General features: G+C 40.5%; 1 protein-coding gene across 1 annotated transcript in view; it reads left to right on the forward strand.

The window, feature by feature from the left end:
- ABCC4 (ATP binding cassette subfamily C member 4 (PEL blood group)) overlaps positions 1 to 24832 on the forward strand; it is a 157296-nt gene that overhangs the window by 123933 nt on the left and 8531 nt on the right. Inside the window, exons 20-21 of the mRNA XM_078784419.1 lie at positions 14271 to 14429; positions 19857 to 19946. Coding sequence (XP_078640545.1) covers positions 14271 to 14429; positions 19857 to 19946 — 249 coding nt within the window. The remainder of the gene's footprint in view (positions 1 to 14270; positions 14430 to 19856; positions 19947 to 24832) is intronic.

Below are 24832 nucleotides of genomic sequence, written 5' to 3' on the forward strand. Positions count from 1 at the left end.
CAGTGGTATCGTTTTCGTAATAATAATAATATTATAGTAAATATTACCATAACACTTTAATCCCAATGTCGTGAATGTAACATTGATGGATTGAAGCGGTGTAAAAGCGGAAGTAAGGAATTCATCTCGGTTTTTAAAAAATAATATAATTTTTGTAATAATAATGTAACATTATTATAGTAAATCTAATTGTAACACTAATCCCTTTGTAGTGACTGCAACGTTACTGCAGGTTAAATAAATATCTTGTATATATTAAAGTAGCGGAGGTTATGTGTCCAGCCGTCATGCTACGTCATTACCTATATGATGTCATCACGGCGTAAACACCCGCTCACTTTCAGTTCGGCAGGAAAGGTCATTCCTCTTTGCGGTATATAGATTACAGTCGATCTATGGTCGGGTCTCAAGAACATTGGGTGAGTGTTCATTTACCAAGTTTCTTGTGGAGAGAATGCCAAGTGGTTTAAGCATTCGAGCAAGCATTCCATTCAAAACCCTTAAGGAATGGCTGGCTTGGCAAGCGCTAGCTAGCTGCTTGGTAAATGAGCACACCTCCAGCCCTTGTGGGGTATATAGATTACAGTAGATCTTCGCTCGGTTCTGTAAGTAAAACTTACCTCATGGATGTTGAGATTCCTCCAAATTTCTTTGTTTAATCTTATAAACAGCATCAGCGACTGTTTAAAAAGCTAATCATATGTGTTTGTGGTTTATTGTCCCCCGTCGCACCGCGAAAGGGGGACTATGGTTTTCCCCTCCGTCCGTGTATCCGTCCGTCCATCCGTCCGTGCGTGCATGCATGCATGCGTGCGTGCGTAAGCGAAGGACCGCATTCGAATTTGGTGTGAGGGTGCAACCCACATCAAAATCCAAGATGGCCGCCGCCATGTATGTCTAATGCCATGTATGTATGAACCTTGTGAGTAGAATATCTTGAAAAATAAGCGAAGTATCCACTTCTAATCTGGTGTGTGGGTGTATCTAGGCACAAGAAAGAACCCTATTGAAAATTGGGTCGCCACGTCAAAATCCAAGATGGCCGCCGCCATGTATGTCTGAACCTTGTGAGCGGAATATCTTGAAAAATAAGCGAAGTACCAACTTCTAATCTGGTGTGTGGGTGTATCTCGGCACAAGGAAGAACGCTATTGAAAATTGGGTCGCCATGTCAAAATCCAAGATGGCCGCCACCATATATATGTCTGAACCTTGTGAGCTAAATATCTTGAAAAATAAACGAAGTACCAACTTCTAATCTGGTGTGTGGGTGTATCTAGGCATAAGGAAGAACGCTATTGAAAATTGGCTCGCCACGTCAAAATCCAAGATGGCCGCCACCATATATATGTCTGAACCTTGTGAGCTAAATATCTTGAAAAATAAGCGAAGTACCAACTTCTAATCTGGTGTGTCGGTGTATCTAGGCATAAGGAAGAACGCTATTGAAAATTGGCTCGCCACGTCAAAATCCAAGATGGCCGCCACCATATATATGTCTGAACCTTGTGAGCTAAATATCTTGAAAAATAAGCGAAGTACCAACTTCTAATCTGGTGTGTGGGTGTATCTAGGCATAAGGAAGAACCCTAATGAAAATTGGGTCGCCACGTCAAAATCCAAGATGGCCGCCACCATATATATGTCTGAACCTTGTGATCGAAATATCTTGAAAAATAAGAGAAGTACCAACTTCTAATCTGGTATGTGGGTGTATCTAGGCATAAGGAAGAAACCTATTGAAAATTGGGTCGCCACGTCAAAATCCAAGATAGCCGCCACCATATATATGTCTGAACCTTGTGAGCGAAATATCTTGAAAAATAAACGAACTACCAACTTCTAATCTGGTGTGTGGGTGTATCTCGGCATAAGGAAGAACCCTATTGAAAATTGGGTCGCCACGTCAAAATCCAAGATGGCCGCCACCATATATATGTCTGAACCTTGTGATCGAAATATCTTGAAAAATAAGCGAAGTACCAACTTCTAATCTGGTGTGTGGGTGTATCTCGGCATAAGGAAGAACCCTATTGAAAATTGGGTCGCCACGTCAAAATCCAAGATGGCCGCCACCATATATATGTCTGAACCTTGTGAGCTAAATATCTTGAAAAATAAGCGAAGTACCAACTTCTAATCTGGTGTGTGGGTGTATCTAGGCATAAGGAAGAAACCTATTGAAAATTGGGTCGCCACGTCAAAATCCAAGATGGCCGCCACCATATATATGTCTGAACCTTGTGATCGAAATATCTTGAAAAATAAGAGAAGTACCAACTTCTAATCTGGTATGTGGGTGTATCTAGGCATAAGGAAGAAACCTATTGAAAATTGGGTCGCCACGTCAAAATCCAAGATAGCCGCCACCATATATATGTCTGAACCTTGTGAGCGAAATATCTTGAAAAATAAGCGAAGTACCAACTTCTAATCTGGTGTGTGGGTGTATCTCGGCATAAGGAAGAACCCTATTGAAAATTGGGTCGCCACGTCAAAATCCAAGATGGCCGCCACCATATATATGTCTGAACCTTGTGATCGAAATATCTTGAAAAATAAGCGAAGTACCAACTTCTAATCTGGTGTGTGGGTGTATCTAGGCATAAGGAAGAAACCTATTGAAAATTGGGTCGCCACGTCAAAATCCAAGATGGCCACCTCCATGTATGTCTGAACCTTGTGAGCGAAATATCATATCATAGCATGTTTTCTGCGTCTTCCACTTTGTCAACTCACATCACTTCCCCGACGGGGGACATAGGCGTAACGCTTGTAATATTTTACAAGCCCGGCTATGCCGCTGTTAGACTTTTGGTCTTGTTTTTGCTGCATCTTACGCAATGCTATTATGAAGTATGGAAGTTTTAGGTTTTCCATGTTGTCGTTTGAAAGGTGTCTGTGTACTTTGCTGTGTGGTTATTGATGTGAATAACTTGTGAGTCTAACAACGTCCATAGGATGACACAGCGGTGAATCATGGCTGTCTTTGGGCTGTCTCGTCCGTGTTGGATCTTCAAATCGTCCGTATCTTGGATCTTCAAACCAACTATAAACTGTTCAATTGGTATTTTGTAGGCAAGGTGTTGCATGAATTGGTCTCGCTTCAGTCAGATGGGAGAGCTGGTATTCCATCTGCTAGCATTGATTCCAGGTGGATGTTAATCTTCCCACTCTGTCTTTTGACAGATTCCACTAGTCATCGCCAGTATTCTCGCCAAGTTTCAAATTCCTGCTCCAAACCAGCTGGAACATTTGGTCTAGTCAACCGGTTCGTGAAACATTTGGGCCAATCCTACGTGCTGTATGAGTTGAGAGCTCCTTACAAAAATGGGATGATGTATTGTTCGACAAAGTACCTCCAAATACTTCTTCTTTAACGACCCCAGTTATTCCCACGATATTGTGGGGTTGGCCGGGTGAAGTTTTGGTCCAGGTCTTTCACGAACCGGCTGGCAAGGCCTCACATTTGACTCAGGTTAGGGCAGGAGTTTGTAATTTAGCCATGGTGCCGGCAATAGCTCATCTAATCTTCGCAAATAACACCTTGGGATATTTAACATCCACTAACTAATACCGGCAGACGTCCAGTTTGATGTCCATCCGACGGTTGGTGCACACAATGATGAATGACCCTGCCTGTGAAACACTGGGATGACAGTTGAAAACTGGGCCAAGATCCGAACCCATGCTCGACAGCTTTGAGGTGAGTGCGCATACCTCTAGCCCATCCCGCAACGCCACCTATGACGTATTTATTTATTTATCTTGGACTATTTGCATTGGGTGCTTCATCTGGAGAAAAAGCAATACACAAAACGGGTTTGTCAGTTTTTGTGCTGAAGTTGAGTGCTCTTCTTCTTCGAGGTCTCCACAGGGTAGTACCGTGCTACCCAAAGGAGCAGCACAGAGCATCGCAGCCGCACCTCTATGAGCGTGTCAGCAGAGGGCACTGTTTGTTGGCGAATATGAGCCCGTAGCACCATCGTGAACAATCCTGCCAGTGGTGATGCAAGTTTCTTATTGAGTTGCACCCAAGTATTCAAACTATCACTCTGGTGATCTGCATAGAGGTTGTTGCATCATACGTCATGCTGACCTTTGAAGTGGAAGATACGTTTGCCATCATGTCTGCTCGCATCAACGTTCCAGGTGCGAGCGCCGACTTGTGAACGTCCAAGTTTCAAATTATCATAAGGACTTGTGATGTTGCCTTTGTGATCCTTTGAAAATGATCAACGTTTTTGGCCTGTAGCCTGGCCAAATGATAGATATCGCCTCCTGACTCTCCGGCCAAACACTGATAAAGCTGTCCTGACGGACCTTGCAGCATGGGCTATACAAGAAGCAAGAAATGTGAAACTATGATTAGCACAATGGATTCATTGATACTGTTCTTTCCTAGGTAGATAGAAAAATCCCATTAGGGAGTAATGAAGAAGAAAAATCTGATTTCACACCAATGGCCGCCTCATATGTCAATGATGTGTTGTTATGTGTGTGGGGTACAGGGTAGTTATCAAAGTGTAAGGCCTTAGCATGGACCATGTGCTTACATAGGATAGATCTTTTTTACCTTTAGCAAGGACATCGTGTTCAGGTTAAGTCGTCCTGTTTTTTTGTGTTCCTATTGATCTGTCCTTCCTATTGAACCAGCAAGGGCCAGGCAAGGTATAGGGAAGGGATTTCCGAGAGGGTCATTAATATGACGTCATCCCATCATGCGGCACGATAAAGTTCGCTCCCTTCTCCCATCTCCTGCCAACGTCTGCGAGGTCCCGAGGATGTGATGTCACCGCCTGTGCCATCAATGCCATCACCTCGGGTGAGGCCTCCGGGAGGACCCTCAGACTGCTGCTACAATATGGCGTACTATTGGCTAAACCCGCTGACAAGTAGAAGCACAACAATTGCCTGGAGATGCGGGCCATGTCCTGATTGGACCAAACATGGAGGCTGCCATTTTAGTGGCCGTGCAATGTCGTGTGAGGGACAAGAGTATTTGGGAATGGGAATGAGGTAAGGGGGGACTATTTGAGAACCTAATGTGCATCATTTTATCTATTTTTCACCTTGGAAAAAAAGAGTGGTGTGGAGCTCTTTTGGCTGGGACGCTCCGCTGTACCATGATCCTTCCCCGTGCGCGCCTGCTCTGCTCTCCATGCTCTTCCATCAGAGAAATTTGACCCTTTTAAAACCCCTTGCCTGGTTTGTGTGTGAATGTGCATGCCCAGGCCCATACATTTTTATAGAAACATAAGGATGTCTTTGTTTATTAATTAACGTCCTTGATTGTCTGTCTCTCTGTTTGTCGCTAAAGGTGGCAAAAAGGGTTGGCGTCAGGAAGGGCATCCGGCCGTAAAACATTGCTTCAAAAAGGGGACCAAAAAACAACAACAACCACGGTTCCCGAAAAAGGCCAACCCCCGCTTGCGGGGAAAAATGGCCTCTAAAGGTGGTTTTTATTGTCTGTCTCTCGTCTGTTGGATCCGTCCAGAGATGTTCATTGTGCCCATGTCCCTTTTATTCAATAAATCCTTTTCCCATAAGATTGTGTGTGCCTGCTCCACAATCCGCCTCCTTGTTTCGACGACAATGGCCTTCCCCAGAGGATATAAACTGGACCCTGATTGATATCCGGTGCAGTTTAGATAACGCAGAAGCACTGATCAGTAGAACACCACTCACTAGCGGTTTGTGGTTAGAGTATCGCATTGGTCATCCTTGGGATAGAGTCCCTGCATTGGCACCTTTTGTCAGCCAGTGGATAAAATGCTTTTATGTGGGAAGTGGGAGGGGTGGGGGAAGGGGACGTCAATGTGACATTATTTTTACCTGTCAGTCAAGCTGATGGAATACTGTACTAATCTTTAGAGCCATCACATTACCATTCTAAACCGATCTTCACGAAACTTCACCAAATGGTAGAGTTCGTGGTCCGACAAAATCCTATATATATATTTTTTTAGGTCAAAAGGTCAACATAGGCGAAAGGTCAACCACTTTTTTTCGAATTTCTAAAATCCTCAATTTTCATCCAATTAACTTGAAATTTGAATAGGATTTACATATCGACTAACTCAATTCAACCACCAACTATTTTTGAAATCAACATAGGCCAAAAGGTCAACATAGGCCAAAGGTCAACAACAATTTCCAATTTCTAAAATCCTCAATTTTCATCCGATTGACTTGGAATTTGATTGGGATTTTCATATCAGCGAACTTAATTCAACCACGAACTATTTCTGAGATCAACATAGGCCAAAACGTCAACCACTTTTTTCAAATTTCTAAAATCCTCAATTTTCATCCGATTGAGTTGAAAATTGATCGCGGATTATTGATCTTGATCGCGGAAAATTGACAATACCCGGTGTGTACCCCGGTTTAGAATAGGTACCGTTGCGTTGCGTTTAGAATAGGATCCGTTGTGGATCCCTGCGTGTAGTAAGAGGCGACTAAAAGGGTTGGCGTCAGGAAGGGCATCCGGCCATAAAAACATTGCCTCAAAAAGAGAACCATGACAATTACAACTACAGTACATATGGGCAGGGTACAGCCCGAAGTACCCCGTGGGGGACCCCACTCCCTCTCGTCAAAACTCAAGGTGGGGAACCCGATCGAAGCAAGGGTGGAAATCATTCCATTTATGACGACGAAACGTTTGATGCCCGACGTGGAGATCGGTTTCTGAGGTTTGGGACATGGAATGTAGGGACAATGACAGGGACATCAGGAGAAGTGGTGGAAGTATTGGTCACAAGAAGAGTGGACATATGTTGTGTGCAGGAGACGAGATGGAAGGGAAGTGGTGTGAGAATGGTGAAGGGTAGGCAGGGACAGAAATACAAGTTTGTGTGGCAAGGGTGCCCAGAAGGCGTGAATGGTGTTGGTGTCCTGTTTTCTGAGGAGTTTGTAGACAGTGTGGTGAGTGTGACTAGAGTGAGTGAAAGGTTGATGATGGTGAAAATGATGATTGGAAAGCTCTTGGTGAACGTCATCTCGGGATATGCTCCGCAGGTTGGTCGGAGCGATGAAGAGAAGGACAAGTTATGGTGTGCTATAGAGAAGCTGATGGAAAACGTGGAAGATGAGGAAGTTGTTGTGGTAGGAGGAGACCTAAATGGACATGTGGGAAGGAGTATGGCCGGTTTTGAGGGAGTTCATGGGGGTTACGGATATGGTGTGAGAAATGGAGAAGGTGAAAGGATTTTGGAGTTTGCTGATGGAGCTGATTTGTTGATTTGTAATACTCAGTTCCAGAAAGAGGATAATAAGCTTGTACAATATACGTCAGGTGGGTCGACGACAACCGTTGACTACCTGCTGGTGCATAGGTGAGATAGGGGGCACGTCGGGGACACAAAGGTGCTCCTGGGGGAGGAGGCTGTTTCACAGCACCACTTGGTTGTCTGCGACATAAGGGTGAAAGGTGCGAGGAGAGCTCGGCGGGTGAAGTACCAACCGAGAATGAAGGTGTGGAGGTTGAAAGAGGTGACAGTGAGGGAGGCATTAAAAGAGAGGCTGAATATGGTAGAGGCTGATGTGGTTGAGCTTGGAAGTGGTTGGATGTCAATGAAAGATAGTCTGTTGGGAGCCGTTGGTGAGGTATGTGGATGGACAAAAGGACCACCGAGGCACTCAGAAACATGGTGGTGGGATGATGAAGTTGGAAAGAAGATTGATGAGAAGAGGAAGAAGTTCAAGGAGTGGCAGAAGGCGAAGGGTATGGGGGCAGAAAAGGCAGAGCATGAAAGTAATAAGGCAGCCAAGAAGGCTGCAAAAAAGAGGTAGCAAAGGCGCAGGAGGCATGTAGGAAAATGTTCGGAGAACGCTTGGATTTGGAAGAGGGTCAGAGAGCGGTATTCAGGATTGCAAAGCAGATAGCGAAAGAGAGGTGTGATGTGATGGGGGTGAGTTGCTTGAAGGATGAAGTGGGACAAATCGTTGTGGACCCAGATGGAATTAAAAGAAGATGGAAGAGATATATGGAAATACTGTTGAATGCAGAGAATGAATGAGATGGCAACATAGAGAGTAACCCAGTTTTAGGACCGGCAGAGAAGATAACCGAGAAGGAAGTTGAGGAAGCGATAAAAGCAATGAAGAGTAGAAAAGCGGGAGGGCCGACGGGAGTTGTGGGAGATATGTTGAAGGCAGCGGGAAATTGGGGTGTGAAGAGAATGACAGAGATCTGCAATCTGGTGGTGAAAGAAGGCCGCATTCCAGTGGATTGGAAAATGAGTACCCTCGTCCCTCTATACAAGGGGAAGGTGACCCTCTGGACTGTGGCTCGTATCGAACGATAAAGTTATTGGAGCATGGAATGAAGGTATTGGAAAGGGTGTTGGAGAGGAAGATAAGGAAGAAAGTGAAGATTGACGAAATGCAGTTTGGATTTATGCCAGGAAGAGGAACGACAGACACGCTTTTTATTGTGAGGCAGTTGCAGGAGAAGTATATGGAGAAGAGGAAGAAGTTGTTTCTTGGGTTTGTTGATCTGGAGAAAGCATTTGATAGGGTTCCACGTGAAGTAGTGACATGGGCATTGAGGAAGTTAGGAGTGGAGGAATGGTTGATCAGAGTAGTGATGGCAATGTACAAAAGAGCGCGCACAGCTGTAAGGACGAAGGACGGGAACAGTGGTGAGTTTGAGGTGAAGGTGGGAGTGCATCAGGGGTCGGTACTAAGTCCACTACTATTTGTAGCTGTCATGGAGGTGCTGGCTCAGAACGTAAAAGAGGGTTTACCGTGGGAGTTGTTGTATGCAGATGATCTGGTGTTGATTGCAGAAAGTATGGATGGACTGAAGGAGAAGATGAACAAGTGGAAGGAATGTATGGAGACAAAAGGTCTGAAGGTGAATATCGGAAAAACGAAGGTGATGGCAAGTGGTAAAGCATGTGGTGAGGTGGAAAGAACTGGGAAGTGGCCGTATGCTGTGTGCAGGAAGGGTGTCGGAGTGAATTCCATTCAATGTCCAATGTGCACTGAGTGGGTTCATCAAAAATGTAGTGGTTTGAGAGGGTCATTAACCAGTGTGGCAGCTACATTCAAGTGTAAGGTGTGCACAGAGGGAGCTGCAGATGGAGGAAATATTGAGTTGGATCTTGGAGATGGCGTGAAGCTGGAAGGTGTGAAAACATTTTGTTACCTAGGAGACATGCTGAATGGAGAAGGTGGATCAGACTCGGCAACGGTTGCTCGAGTGAGATGTGCATGGAAGAGGTTTCGGGAACTGAGTGGCGTGCTGACGAGGAGGGGAGTGTCGTTGAAGCTGAAGGGAAAGGTGGTGTATGCTGCATGTGTGAGAAGTGTTGTGATTTATGGGAGCGAGACATGGGTAATGAACGTAGAGCAGCAACGAAGGCTGGAAAGGGTGGAAATGCGAATGGTTCGGTGGATGTGTGGAGTATCGTTGAGAGAGAGGAAGACAAATGATGAATTGCGAAAGATGATGGGAATAGAGCCTGTGATGGATGCTGTGAAGAGAAACAGGTTGAGATGGTTTGGTCATGTGTTGAAGAAGGATGAAAGTGACTGGTTGTGAAGAGTAATGGAAATGAATGTAGAAGGAAGTAGAGGACGGGGAAGACCGAGAAAGACTTGGCTAAAGATGGTCGAAGAAGAAATGCGGGCAGGGGGGTTAACAGTGGGAGATGCAGAAAATAGGGCAAAATGGAGAACATCGTCATGGGGACCGCAAGGCTAACCCCCGCTCTAGCAGGGAAAATTGCCTTAAAATGCATGTTGTTGTTTGTTGTTGTTGACTTGAGAATTGAATAGGATTTTCATATCAGCGAACTGAATTCAACCACCAACTGTTTTTTTTATCAATATAGGTCACAAGGTCAACATAGGCCAAAGGTCAAGCACCTTTTTCAAATTTCTAAAATCCTCAATTTTCATCCGATTGACTTGAAATTTGAATAGGATTTTCATATCAGCTAACTGAATTCAACCACCAACTATTGTTCAGATCCACATAGGTCATAAGGTCAACACAGGCCAAAGGTCAACTACTTTTTTGTAATTTCTACAATCCTCAATTTTCATCCAATTGACTTGAAATTTGAATACGATTTTCATATCAGCTGACTGAATTCAACCACCAACTATTTTTCAGATCAACATAGGTCATAAGGTTAACATAGGCCAAAGGTCAACCACCTTTTTCAAATCACTAAAATCCTCAATTTTCATCCGATTGACTTGAAATTTGAAAAGGATTTTCATGTCAGCTTAGTGAAACCAACCACCAACTATTTGTGAGGTCAAAAGGATGCTCTACTGAGTTCTGTCATTCTACTTTGTTCTGTTTTGCCAAGTGTCACTCTATGAGTGATTTTTCTGTTTGTCTGTCTGTTTGTTACTCCCTCAAGGGAGTAATGCTTTCGATCCTGTCCGTGTGTGTGTGTGTGTGTGTGTGTGTGTGTGTGTGTGTGTGTGTGTGTGTGTGTGTGTGTGTGTGTGTGTGTGTGTGTGTGTTCGTGTGTTTGTGTTTGTGAACAAGATATCCGGAAAAGTTCTGAACGGATTTGGATGAAAGTTGGTGGGATGATTGCCCTTGGGATAAGGAAGAATTGATTACTTTTTGGTGAAGCTCAGGATATTATTCCGGATCCAGGAATTTTTTGAAGGATTTTATAACCATTGGAAGATGGGGCTCATTTTTTTTTTTAACATTATCTTCTATATATTCGATATTTAACATTGTGATATGAAAATAGTTTTCATATTTGTTGTAAATGTAGTTTAAACTCGTGGTTATGCGTTAGAGCGGTGTATTTTTTTAGCAGCGTCGTCTTCAATGTTAAAAAAAAAAATTCTGATAAAGACATATTCTGTCATTTTAAAACCACCAAAGTGTGTATTAGGTTTCCCCGTTTCATAAAATGTATCGTTTCATACGTATAATGCTTTAAAACTGTTTTTTTTTTCGGTTTTTTTCTTACCTCAGAAGAGATATCAACATTTACCTCAGCGAATGTCAATCGCGGTGTCAGTATTTGATGAACTTATAAAGACTTAGGTGACTTATAAGTGTGACCAGCATGTGCACGGGATTCTTCCCAGAAGAATGAGTGGTCGCATTAGCTTGTACGACTTAAAATGAGCGAGTTTTGTTTTGACGTTTGGCCCAGTTTTACATGTTGTATCCCTAAGGAATGAAACGAACGTTTTTCCTGGCTTATAATTTTATTTGAAGTCACACATGCCTCAAAATACACTCACCTGTATGGAATTGAACGCTGAATCCGAAAATGTAAGTGAAATTGCCTTGTTTTTTTTTTAACATTATCTTCTATATATTCTAAATATATATCTGTGCAGTGTTTGTCTTGTGTTGTCTTGTCTTGTGTTGTCACTGAACTACTCCCTCAAACTTTTGTGAAATCGTACTATTCCATCTTGACCCACGGCGGGAGTATGCGCTCTACTGAGTGGCGTTATAGTTTGTTTGTTTGTTTGTTTGTCCACACAGAATAAATATGATTTTCTCTGCAACCGTTGGTCAGATTGACAGGAAATTTTCACCATAGGTGCAACTACACCTGTAGAATTTTTTAAATGATAAATATGACATCATAGGTCACGTTGTATGGGCGGCATTTTGGAAAAACCGAAAAAGTTTGCACCTCTATATCTCCGAAAGTGCTGCATAGAGAAAATTGAGACATGACTCATTGTAAAGAACTCTGCATGGGGAATGAAATATATTAATGATGATGTCATAGGTGCCTTCATTATGACGTCATAATTCGACAAGTACAAAACTTCATCCGATCAAGAAGAAATTTCTTGAGCGTCATCTTGGGATAAATTGGTGGAGAAAAAATATATAATGATGTCATCGGTCACGTGGTTCGTCGGCCGCCATCTTGGAAAAAAACGGGAAAAAATTGCACCTCTATATCTCGGAAAGCGCTGCATAGAAAAAATTGAGACATGGCTCATTGTAAAGAAATCTCCATGTGGAATAACATATGTTAATGATGATGCCACTCCATGATGACGTCATAATTCGACAAGTACAAAACTTCATCCGATCAAGATGAAATTTCTTGAGCATCATTCTAGGGATAAATTGGTGGAGAAAAAAAAAAATGATGCCATTATCGCTCACGTGGTTCAGCCGCCATATTTGTTTTTACACAAAAGCCTTAAAAACCAGTGAAAACACGTCCTGGTGAGGGTCTGCAATCTCTGATTGCTCTTTCTAGTTTGGGTTTGTTTCTCAGGCAGAATACAAGGTACTCCTGATGCTTTGCAGGAAGGGCATCAATGATTATCCTGGTTGATCCAGTTGCTCACAATCACGTGTGAACATTGAAAGTCCCACAGCACCTTTCAAAAAGTAGGCCGTTGTGTATTGCTGCCTTGGCCAAAATGTAATTCCTCCGGCCTTGAATGTCTGGTTTATGGGGAACCCATCTCAGGCATCTCTGTGCCCTGAGCAATAATTCTGCATGCAAATGAATGAACCTGTAAGTTTAGCTGTAAACCATAACCCCGACTCTGCATATCCACTGTGATGTCATGTAAAACATATTTTTACGTAACCCCACACATAGCTTGTCCAGAAGTCAATGTTCCTATTCCTACATGGGATGGAGAATGAACATGTGAAGGTTCAAAAACAGTCATTCATTTATTATGCAGTAATTAGATTAGATGCTCAACCATGCAAGTAAACATTTAGGTACTACCTTACACGGCTTACACATCTAAGTGTGGCAGTGTGTCACTAGTGTTGACCGGAAGGGGAACTTCATTATAAATAGAGGGCCTGTGTATTTATTTGCGTGCTGGTGAATTGCTGTGTGCATTCCAATCATTTCACACCATGAATCTTGCAAATAGTTTTTGTAGAGTTTACCTGACTGCACCTGGATGTGTTTGGGGGTAGAGGAGAAGCAGTGGAAACCAGAATCCTATCCAATTTCCTCCTGATGACTCCATCTTTGTGTTTTTGCGTTCCTCCTGATATTCCAATGCTGTATTTGGCCAGTTATTTGATTGTTCATTTGTAGTTTCTTTAACTTATTTTGATTAGCAACAGTAGCCTGGAAATGCTTGAAAATAATGGAATATATTTCGCTCAAACATAAGGCCTTGAAAGCATGATGGTTTTCCCACTTTTTACAAAAAGGCTGTAAATGTCATGGAAATTGGGAATTGAAACGAAAGTTTTTAATTTTCCAAACTACGTCAATGTCTATAATACACAACACTGTAGACATTTCACCAAACCATGTGATCAGTCATGTTCATTCATTATGGCTCAGCTGGGTTCACATTTTGCCAAACCAAGTTTATAGGTAGTAGGTTGTAGACCGCAACCGCCCAGGGTGGTAGTACCATCCTCACTTAAGACGTTGAAATGGTGCCCAAAACCATCTTGCTCTCCATGTCAGGATTGCTGGTCTTGCTTTCTGTCGCACGCAAACTAAGTCACCGGGCTACCTTTAATTTATCGTTCTCACATGCACAATACACTCAATTCTACTCACTTCCACTCCGTATCTTTACAATCTATTTCCTTTCATTTTCTTATATATCACTAATTACAAACATGGAAAAGTCCAACAAGTTTGTGGCCACTAGTTCCCGGAATTTTGGATGCAGAGTCCAGCCTATCTCTGCTGCCAAGGAGAGGGGTTGTGGGATCCCGGTTCAACCAGTCCTCCTCTGCAGCCATTCTTGCAAAGGACATGGCATATCGGACCTGGAAACGCTCTTCTTCCTCCGACTCCCATTCAGCCTTCAACTTCGCTCATAATCATTACAAATATTTGGTGATATGTTCTTGTCTTGCCTGTAGGCCCTCAAAGTTTGACTCTCATCAAATGGGATAACATCATTGGATGCCCCATGAGTTAGGATTTACTGTGATAGTGGAGTGATAATGGAGGTCTTACATTTCACAATTCTACGAATAGAAATGATGGTCCTTGATGTAAAATGGCCTTCAGAAATTGATCTTTATCTAAGTTGATAGGTTCACTTAATGGCCCTCGGTCTAAGTTTTGCTACAATGCTTTTTATTTTTTCAATGTTTTTTCTGATGATGGATTTCGGCTCCATTTTCCCCAGAAAACATATGAATGGGGCTCCATGTGGGTGGCAAAGTGCTTGTAAGCCGACAGCAGTTCTATTTACTATTGTTGTTTATGAGAAGACAGCTTTTTTTTAAAGGGGAGATTACATGTCAGAGGTTCTTTGTGTTCTTTACTTGTTTTTTTTTTTTTTTTGCTGCTTTCCAGGTGGGCATTGTTGGCCGTACGGGTGCAGGAAAAAGCTCGCTGCTCACGGCACTTTTCCGCCTCACGGAACTCGAGAGCGGCCGTGTTATCATCGATGATGTCGTCATCGCCGATCTGGGTTTGCATGATCTCCGTCGGGCTATATCGATCATCCCACAGGTGCTCCCACTTCCCTCGTTTCCTCCATCTCGTCTCTTTGCCTTCCCTTTACAACATCCAATCATTGATAAAATAATATTCTGTCAAAGTCCGTTATGCGGAACAGCAGAAGACACAACTGTGTAACATCCATTATGCATGAACATCACTTTGTGTAACTAATTGTCCTCCCAGCTTTTCATTCTCTCCCTACTCCACACACGCTCTCCTCCTCTCAAATTCAATCAATTTATTCCTCCTCTCCTCATCCCCCTTTCAAAGCTTTGAATGAACATGGATACGTACTAAATAGATGGCCCTTTATTAAGAATTTCACCAATCAGTACTTTTTTCCTGCCGATGATGGATGCTGAACTAACCCTAACCCTAACCCTAACCCTAACCCTAATCCTAACCCTAACCCTAACCCTAACCCTAATCCTAACCCTAACCCTAACCCTAATCCTAACCCTAACCCTAACCCTAACCCTAACCCTAACCCTAACCCTAACCCTAACTCTAACCCTAACCCTAACCCTAATCCTAATCCTAACCCTAACCCTAACCCTAACCCTAACCCTAACCCTAACCCTAATCCTAATCCTAACTCTAACCCTAACCCTAACCCTAACCCTAACCCTAACCCTAACCCTAACCCTAACCCTAACAACCGTCTGTCTGTTATCGTTATTTGAATGCTAACGTTTAGATGACATATTGTGCACAAATGCGTTTGAATAGGTTTACAGTCGCGTTTGCTTCACCAGTTTGTCAATATACTGTATGCTTTGTCACGATAATTGCAAAATGATAATACCATCATCGTGTCTTTATGCTTGGGTTGAAACATGCCTGCTTATTGATTCATTATAAGGCTCCTTGTACACTTTAATTTTACCCTAATCCTCCAAAACGTCGTCCACAATGACACCTACTGACAGCACCTTGTCTGGACAAGTGCCTTTTCAAACGTCAAGATGATTCTGCGGCACCCCGAGGCAATCTGCTGTTTCATTCTTCATCGCTCCACCTCTGCCATCTTCCCTCTATATGATTACCCTAGCCGTTTGGCCATCGGCATTTCACACAAAGCATACCATGCCGTGCAAACTGCTGCCCTGTTGCACACCGATTGTGCTTCGGTTCTTGCAGAGAGCAGACGGAAAGATGTTCAAAGCCTTGTCCCATAAAGATGGGCAGCTCCACGACAGGGTTCTCTCACAATTAGCAGGGTGCCAACGGCATTTTAACCACTGCCAATGTGGATGGTTTCTCTCATTTTAGTTTGGGTTTTGACGCTATTGTGTTCCACAATGCATGCTGGTAGAGCCACAGCATGTTATTGATGTTGCCAGAACCACTCCCAGAGTCTTTGCTTAACTTCTTATTTCACCTGATCAAGGTGTAGCAGTCCTTGTGCAAGATTCATTTCTGTCTCTGGCTCCCTCTGAGGTTTTCTTTACAGCAGAATTTGGCCGACAGAAAGCAGAATGTTTTTTTATGTTTAAATGCAAGTACCGAGGTCAGTGTTTGCTTCCATTATGGTTGTCTGGATAGTATCCATGGAAGCTAAAGAGAGGAAAGTGAAACAGGTCATCTTACAAAAAATACACAATTTGGTGTATATCTGTCTGACACATATTCTGATATGTCTGATACATTCGGTCATTATCATACTAAAATACGCAATTGTGTGTCTGTCCGCAATACATTCGGTCGTTTTCATACTAAAATATGCAATTTGGTGTGTCTGTCCGCGATACATGCGGTTGTTATTATACTAAAATATGCAATTTGGTGTGTCTGTCCGCGATACATGCGGTTGTTATTATACTAAAATATGCAATTTAATGTGTCTGTCCACGATACATTCGGTCATTACCATACTGAAATACGCAATTTGGTGTCTGTCTGTCTGTCTGTGATACATTCGGACGTTATCATACCAAAATGCGCAATTTGGTGTCTGTCTGCGATACATTTGGATGTTATCATACTAAAATATGCAATTTGGTGTCTATCTATCTGTCTGCGATACATTCAGACGTTATCATACTAAAATGTGCAATTTGGTGTCTGTCTGCGATACATTCGGATGTTATCATACTAAAATATGAAATTTGGTGTCTGTCTGCCTATCTGTCCGAGATACATTCAGTCATTACCATACTAAAATATGCAATTTGGTGTCTGTATGTCTGTCTGCGATACATTCGGATGTTATCATACTAAAATACACAATTTGGTGTCTATCTGTCTCTCCGCGATACATTGAGTCGTTACCATAGTAAAATATGCAATTTGGTGTCTGTCTGCTATACATTCGGACATTCTCTGTCTAAAATGTCTGTCTAAATGACATGACTGTAAAATGTCTAAATGTCTGTAAAATTCTCTGTCTAAATTCTCTGTCTGTCTAAAATAGGCAATGCATTTGGTCGTTACTTATCCAATGTCAATCAAACTTGACAGCGGGACTAAGGATTACACGACAGAGATTGTAGTGACTTCAGTCGCACCCGCCCCCCCCCCCCCCCTCTGCCCCCATCTCCAAGGGAATTTTCCTCCTCGGGTGAAATCTATGTTGAGGTGCATATCTGTGTTAAGATAGGTAATCATGGCATTTTTCCAAGTCTGTTTCTAATCACAAAAGTAAAAACAAAACAAATGATAATAGCATAATATTAATCTTATTACAAAGCAATATTAATACTAATAATATCCTCCCTCCCCAAGAGGTTTTTCCTCCTTGGACAAACACCATGTAAATAGCTTATTGTACTGTTCCATGGGGCAAGTCTATACAAGTAAAAAAATTATAAATCAGAAGTAAAAAAATTATAAATCAGTATTATAAATCAGTCAATACCAGAAGTAAAAATATTATATGATTACCTTTTTAAACATTCGCTACTGCTGTTTAACACAAAACTGAACGGGAGGACTAATGGACCAGAGTCTAGATCTACTGTAATCTATATACCCCAAAGAGAATAATAACATGACCCATCCTGCCACTCCCAAAGGGAGTGGGTGTACTAGTAACAAAAAAAACAAAGACTTCTGTCAGGCCATTTCAATCATACCACAGGTGTAACCTGTCCATTACACACAATTTTCTTCTTATTTTTTTTGTCTCTAGTCTGTCTTGCAATGGGAATTTGTTTTGCATTGCACAACTTCTGGAAGTTAGATTTTTTTATTTTTTATTTTTTTTTAACTATAACATCCAGTTTTTAAGTTATTCTGTCCAGCATTCAGTGGTGCAGGAATGCATTAGCATGTATGATAATTCACCCACTTTTTATGATAATTCCTCACTTTAACTTAAAAGTAAAAAGTTAAGTTGGAGGTGGCCATCCCAACATAGTAGAATGTTCCCATGCACACCCCGAGTACAATCACCACATTACAACTTGTTTCGTCCAGCAGGTTAGGAGGGCATAAAATACAGAGCACGTATTGGCCAAGTAGTTTTCGAATCTGTGAGGTTTTCATGCAGAGATACTATTATAATACTGTAAACCACTGGGACTTGTAATACACTCTCCCACTGTGTGTGTCACTGGATGATACAAATTTGCATCATCCCATCCACCCACCTTCAGAACCCCCACGACCATGATTTGATTTTATTTTTAATCCAATACCTTCACCCGGGCACACCCCAAGTAAAAGAAACCACCACATTTCAACTCATTCTGTCCAGCGGTTAAGGAGTGCGTACAAGTCAAACACACACACATATATACACACACACACACACACACATCTCGTTTTTTCATTTATATTCCTTACAATTGTATCTTATGCGCATGCACATACACAAACACACACCTCGTTTTTTCAGGGCTCCTGCTCATAGGGCCATTTGGACAAGGAATGTTCTTGTGAATGCCAACGTTAATGTCAGGACACCCTGACCTGCCATCTCACCAGATTCAAATCCAATTGAACACTCTGGGATATCAGATTGTTGCGTTTGAACCTTGCAAAGACAGCCTCAGACCCTCGATGAGCTGGAACATTATCTGTTTCGGACGTGGAATGCCATTCCCCAGGCTTATATTAGAGTGCTCATATGGTCGAAGCGAAGACAGTGCAACACACTCACCTGCTCCCTATGGAAGCATAAAACCCTCTCCATGATACATTGCATGATTACAATGCAGAAAAAATACATTTCATCTGGGAATCAGCTATTGCTAACTTTAGCATAGACTAGACGGATTTCTGAGAAATGTGAAGGCTAGGTGCATTTTTGGGTAAAAGTTGGGAACCTCACTTTTTAACATAATTAGGGTATGCTGAATTTTATTAACCCAGTTCCCAAGCCGAATTTTGAGTTTTTGACCTTCTAATTAGCATAAACAAAATGGCTGCCAAATTACCGTTTTTGGACAATTTCTTTGAACAAGCATTTATATATCATGTATATACATGCAGCTCTTTTACTTTAACTTTACAACTTTTATCCCAAAATGCACCTAGAAGCTTATACATGGCCTTTTTCATAAATCCGTCTCGTCTATATTATGGTTTGCGACATATTGAAAGTGACATTCAAACTGATATTGAAATTGGACACTATAAAATGGGAAATGGTTTTAATAAGACAATGTTTCATACAACCATTTATTCTAAAATAAAGTATACATGGCCATGAAGCACAAACATTCAGGAATGTCACACATGTTGTTTTGCCAAACTACATCAAATTCATACAAGGGGTCAAATCATCACTCTGTTGCTGACGGGCACACATTGATGTGCACCTCAACTCTGAATAGTGACATTTGCAGCGTCGAGTCTTGCATTGCTTCTGGCATGCACAACAAATCATCTCGAGACAACTTTCTGGGATTGGACTCAGACACATCAGAATAGGCTCTAGTCCTGAATCACCACGTTTCCATCCCATTTCCACAGGTGCAGGAAGGTCAGGTATGGCACAATGAGCATTTCTCCATACCATGGCTTGATAGTGTACTCGCATCAAATGGAAATGAAGAGCATCACTTGTCGGTGACATTGCTTCTGGTTTACCAGTCTTGGAGAACAACATATGTCGTGCTGAATCAACAGAGGTTGTTCTGTGCACATTATATATTCTGCAAACGAACGCTTCTGCAGATTTGATTGTCTCCTCTGTGAGTTCACCAATGCCCAAGTTCTTCAGCAGTTTATTCAAAACTCAAAAAAAAAACTCAAAATTCGGTTTGGGAACCGGGTTAATCGAATTCAGCATACCCTGATTATGTTAAAAAGTGAGGTTCCCAACTTTTACTACCCAAAAATGCACCTAGAAGCTTATACCTGGCCTTTTTCCATAAATCTGTCTAGTCTAGCAGCTATTGCTAGAGTACTGAGTGGGGGAAATAGTCGAGACATTTGATCAATCTGGGTTTGAGTCGATTGGTCTGTTGTGCCGGCTTTTTTGTTTTGTAGGATCCTGTACTCTTCACTGGTAGTATGAGGAAAAACCTGGACCCTTTTGATGAACATTCTGACACTGATCTCTGGAACGTTCTTCAAGAGGTGAGGCCACATGACATAACTTATTTTTCCAAGTTTCTCTGTTGTATAAATGATGCGTTTTTGTTTTTGGTCTTTTTGTGTCATTGAAAAAGAATAAAAGTGAGAAAACAGATGCTGACCAGTCAAATCATTTACAAGTGAAAAGAGATGAACAGATAAGTGGCACAGGCCAATAACAGACAGGCAACTCCTCTCCGGCCTTGCTCCCCCAGCTCTCTCTGTGCTTTGTCCCCCAAATATTCCTACAGGTCGCACAGGATCTGCCAGCAACCCTCTGATGGTTAAACTGCCAAAATCTCGGCTCTCTGCTCACCTTCACTCCTTCATTCCTCTTTTCTCCCACCTCTGGAACAAACTCCCCCACTCCCTTCAATCCCACTCCTCGCTCCAGGTCTTTAAAACAGCTGTTCACCACCATCTCTTATCTTAATAGATAAGACAAAACCTTGATCTTTTCTACCCCTGCTAATTCACCCCAGATCCACTTTTTTTGAAATTCCAACTTCTTTCCTGTAAGTCCTTGCAGTGTCCATGTGTTTTATACCTCTCCCACCCCCCCCCCCCCCCCAAGCCCTCTCCCTCCCACAGATCTCTCGATGTCCCTGCTCTCAAATGTCGCGTTTGTGTCCTTCCCCCTCTCTCCCCATCTTGTCTACCGCTCCCCTTGTTATATGTTTTATGTGTCGGTTTGTCTTTCTGTGTGATTAATGTTACCTCTTTCACGAGCCTCGATGAATGAATGAATATGAATGAATGATCGTTTTGAGGCCATTTTCCCCGCTAGAGCGGGGGTTAGCCTTGCAGGCCCCATGACAATCATGGTTCCCTGTTTGAGGCAATGTTTTTATGGCCGGATGCCCTTCATGACGCCAACCCTTGGTCACACTCTTACGGTGCGCAGGGATACGGTGCACCTATTCTAAACCGGGGTACACACCGGGATCCTCGATCTTGCCTCGATCTTGTATCCAAAAAAAAAAAACAATGAGGTCAAACAATAAGAAGGGACACACATACTTGAGGTTAGACACGTGAGGGTTACACAAACACATTGGGCAGCTAACAAAGAAAAAATGCAGACACAAAAATCTACAGGTGGACAGAGGAGAATTGGCAGCAAGGATAGAAAAGTCATTGTGTAGGTATGGAAGACAATTGAATGATAAATAATGATGTTTGCCCTTTCTTCATTGGACTACCAATCACACGTGGCATGCGAACACCCGGGAGCGTGAATTTGTTTTTTTACGTAGGAGGTGTAGTCCCCATAGCAACAATATTCTGACATGGCAAGCGATGTCAAGAAATTCCTACCTGGGAGACCAGACCATCTGGTACCTGCAGTTTAGGCAGGAATGAGTAATTTATGCAGGATGTTGCCGATAACTCCCCTACTCTTCACAAAAGTAACAGTGGTTATTGCAATGTCCAACAACCAGTGCTTGCAGGCGTGTCATGCATCTTGACGTCCTTCCAATGAACAGCACGCACATTGATGGCCCGGCCCAAGTGTGAAACATCATGGTGACAGTTTATAACTGGGTCGAGATTCAAACCCAGGCTAAACAGCTCAAAGGTGAATGCACATACTTAATACACCTTCGACCCCTGCAATAAAACTACTATCCAGCACCGGGATTTTCTGGGGTTTTTCCCCGCACCAAGATGAGAAATTCTGCTGATCTAACATTCTTCAGTTACACTCCAAGACTATGGAACACTTGTTAAAGTGTTGTGTTTTACGGTTACGTTTTCCTAAGTTCTGCTAGAACACTCTTTTTTTTTTTTACTTTTAAAGTCTTGTGTTTTTGCGGTTACATTTTCTTAATTTCTGCTAGAAAGTTGTTTTTTAACTTTTTAAGTCTTGTGTTTTTGTGGTTACATTTTCTTAATTTCTGCTAGAAAGTTGTTTTTTAACACTTAAAGTCTTGTGTTTTTGCGGTTACATTTTCTTAATTTCTGCGAGAACACTTTTTTTTTAACTTTTAAAGTCTTGTGTTTTTGCAGTTACATTTTCTTAATTTCTGCTAGAACACTTTTTTTTTTTTACTTTTAAAGTCTTGTGTTTTTGCAGTTACATTTTCTTAATTTCTGCTAGAAAGTTGTTTTTTTAACTTTTAAAGTCTTGTGTTTTTGCGGTTACATTTTCTTAATTTCTGCTAGAACACTTTTTTTTTTAACTTTTAAAGTCTTGTGTTTTTGCGGTTACATTTTCTTAATTTCTGCTAGAAAGTTGTTTATTAACTTTTAAAGTCTTGTGTTTTTGTGGTTACGTTTTCTTAATTTCGGCTAGAACGTTGTTTTTTAACTTTTAAAGTCTTGTGTTTTTGCGGTTACATTTTCTTAATTTCTGCTAGAACACTTTTTTTTTAACTTTTAGAAGTCTTGTGTGTTTGCGGTTACATTTTCTTAATTTCTGCTAGAACACTTTCTTTTTTAACTTTTAAAGTCTTGTGTTTTTGTGGTTACGTTTTCTTAATTTCTGCTAGAAAGTTGTTTATTAACTTTTAAAGTCTTGTGTTTTTGTGGTTACGTTTTCTTAATTTCGGCTAGAACGTTGTTTTTTAACTTTTAAAGTCTTGTGTTTTTGCGGTTACATTTTCTTAATTTCTGCTAGAACACTTTTTTTTTTAACATTTAAAGTCTTGTGTTTTTGCGGTTACATTTTCTTAATTTCTGCTAGAACACTTTCTTTTTTAACTTTTAAAGTCTTGTGTTTTTGTGGTTACGTTTTCTTAATTTCTGCTAGAAAGTTGTTTATTAACTTTTAAAGTCTTGTGTTTTTGTGGTTACGTTTTCTTAATTTCGGCTAGAACGTTGTTTTTTAACTTTTAAAGTCTTGTGTTTTTGCGGTTACATTTTCTTAATTTCTGCTAGAACACTTTTTTTTTTTAACTTTTAAAGTCTTGTGTTTTTGCGGTTACATTTTCTTAATTTCTGCTAGAAAGTTGTTTATTAACTTTTAAAGTCTTGTGTTTTTGTGGTTACGTTTTCTTAATTTCGGCTAGAACGTTGTTTTTTAACTTTTAAAGTCTTGTGTTTTTGCGGTTACATTTTCTTAATTTCTGCTAGAAAGTTGTTTTTTAACTTTTAAAGTCTTGTGTTTTTGTGGTTACGTTTTCTTAATTTCGGCTAGAACGTTGTTTTTAACTTTTAAAGTCTTGTGTTTTTGTGGTTACATTTTCTTAATTTCTGCTAGAAAGTTGTTTTTTAACACTTAAAGTCTTGTGTTTTTGCGGTTACATTTTCTTAATTTCTGCTAGAACACTTTTTTTTTTGCCTTTTAAAGTCTTGTGTTTTTGCGGTTACATTTTCTTAATTTCTGCTAGAAAGTTGTTTTTTAACTTTTTAAGTCTTGTGTTTTTGTGGTTACGTTTTCTTAATTTCGGCTAGAACGTTGTTTTTTAACTTTTAAAGTCTTGTGTTTTTGCGGTTACATTTTCTTAATTTCTGCTAGAAAGTTGTTTTTTAACTTTTAAAGTCTTGTGTTTTTGTGGTTACGTTTTCTTAATTTCGGCTAGAACGTTGTTTTTAACTTTTAAAGTCTTGTGTTTTTGTGGTTACATTTTCTTAATTTCTGCTAGAAAGTTGTTTTTTAACACTTAAAGTCTTGTGTTTTTGCGGTTACATTTTCTTAATTTCTGCTAGAACACTTTTTTTTTTGCCTTTTAAAGTCTTGTGTTTTTGCGGTTACATTTTCTTAATTTCTGCTAGAAAGTTGTTTTTTAACTTTTTAAGTCTTGTGTTTTTGTGGTTACATTTTCTTAATTTCTGCTAGAACGTTGTTTTTTAACTTTTAAAGTCTTGTGTTTTTGCGGTTACATTTTCTTAATTTCTGCTAGAACACTTTTTTTTTTTAACTTTTAAAGTCTTGTGTTTTTGCGGTTACATTTTCTTAATTTCTGCTAGAAAGTTGTTTATTAACTTTTAAAGTCTTGTGTTTTTGTGGTTACGTTTTCTTAATTTCGGCTAGAACGTTGTTTTTTAACTTTTAAAGTCTTGTGTTTTTGCGGTTACATTTTCTTAATTTCTGCTAGAAAGTTGTTTTTTAACTTTTAAAGTCTTGTGTTTTTGTGGTTACGTTTTCTTAATTTCGGCTAGAACGTTGTTTTTAACTTTTAAAGTCTTGTGTTTTTGTGGTTACATTTTCTTAATTTCTGCTAGAAAGTTGTTTTTTAACACTTAAAGTCTTGTGTTTTTGCGGTTACATTTTCTTAATTTCTGCTAGAACACTTTTTTTTTTGCCTTTTAAAGTCTTGTGTTTTTGCAGTTACATTTTCTTAATTTCTGCTAGAACACTTTTTTTTTTTTACTTTTAAAGTCTTGTGTTTTTGCAGTTACATTTTCTTAATTTCTGCTAGAAAGTTGTTTTTTTAACTTTTAAAGTCTTGTGTTTTTGCGGTTACATTTTCTTAATTTCTGCTAGAACACTTTTTTTTTTAACTTTTAAAGTCTTGTGTTTTTGCGGTTACATTTTCTTAATTTCTGCTAGAAAGTTGTTTATTAACTTTTAAAGTCTTGTGTTTTTGTGGTTACGTTTTCTTAATTTCGGCTAGAACGTTGTTTTTTAACTTTTAAAGTCTTGTGTTTTTGCGGTTACATTTTCTTAATTTCTGCTAGAACACTTTTTTTTTAACTTTTAGAAGTCTTGTGTGTTTGCGGTTACATTTTCTTAATTTCTGCTAGAACACTTTCTTTTTTAACTTTTAAAGTCTTGTGTTTTTGTGGTTACGTTTTCTTAATTTCTGCTAGAAAGTTGTTTATTAACTTTTAAAGTCTTGTGTTTTTGTGGTTACGTTTTCTTAATTTCGGCTAGAACGTTGTTTTTTAACTTTTAAAGTCTTGTGTTTTTGCGGTTACATTTTCTTAATTTCTGCTAGAACACT

Source organism: Myxine glutinosa, chromosome 9 (genome assembly GCF_964187855.1).
Source record: "Myxine glutinosa chromosome 9, kmMyxGlut1.1, whole genome shotgun sequence".
NCBI classification, from domain to species: Eukaryota; Metazoa; Chordata; class Myxini; order Myxiniformes; family Myxinidae; genus Myxine; species Myxine glutinosa.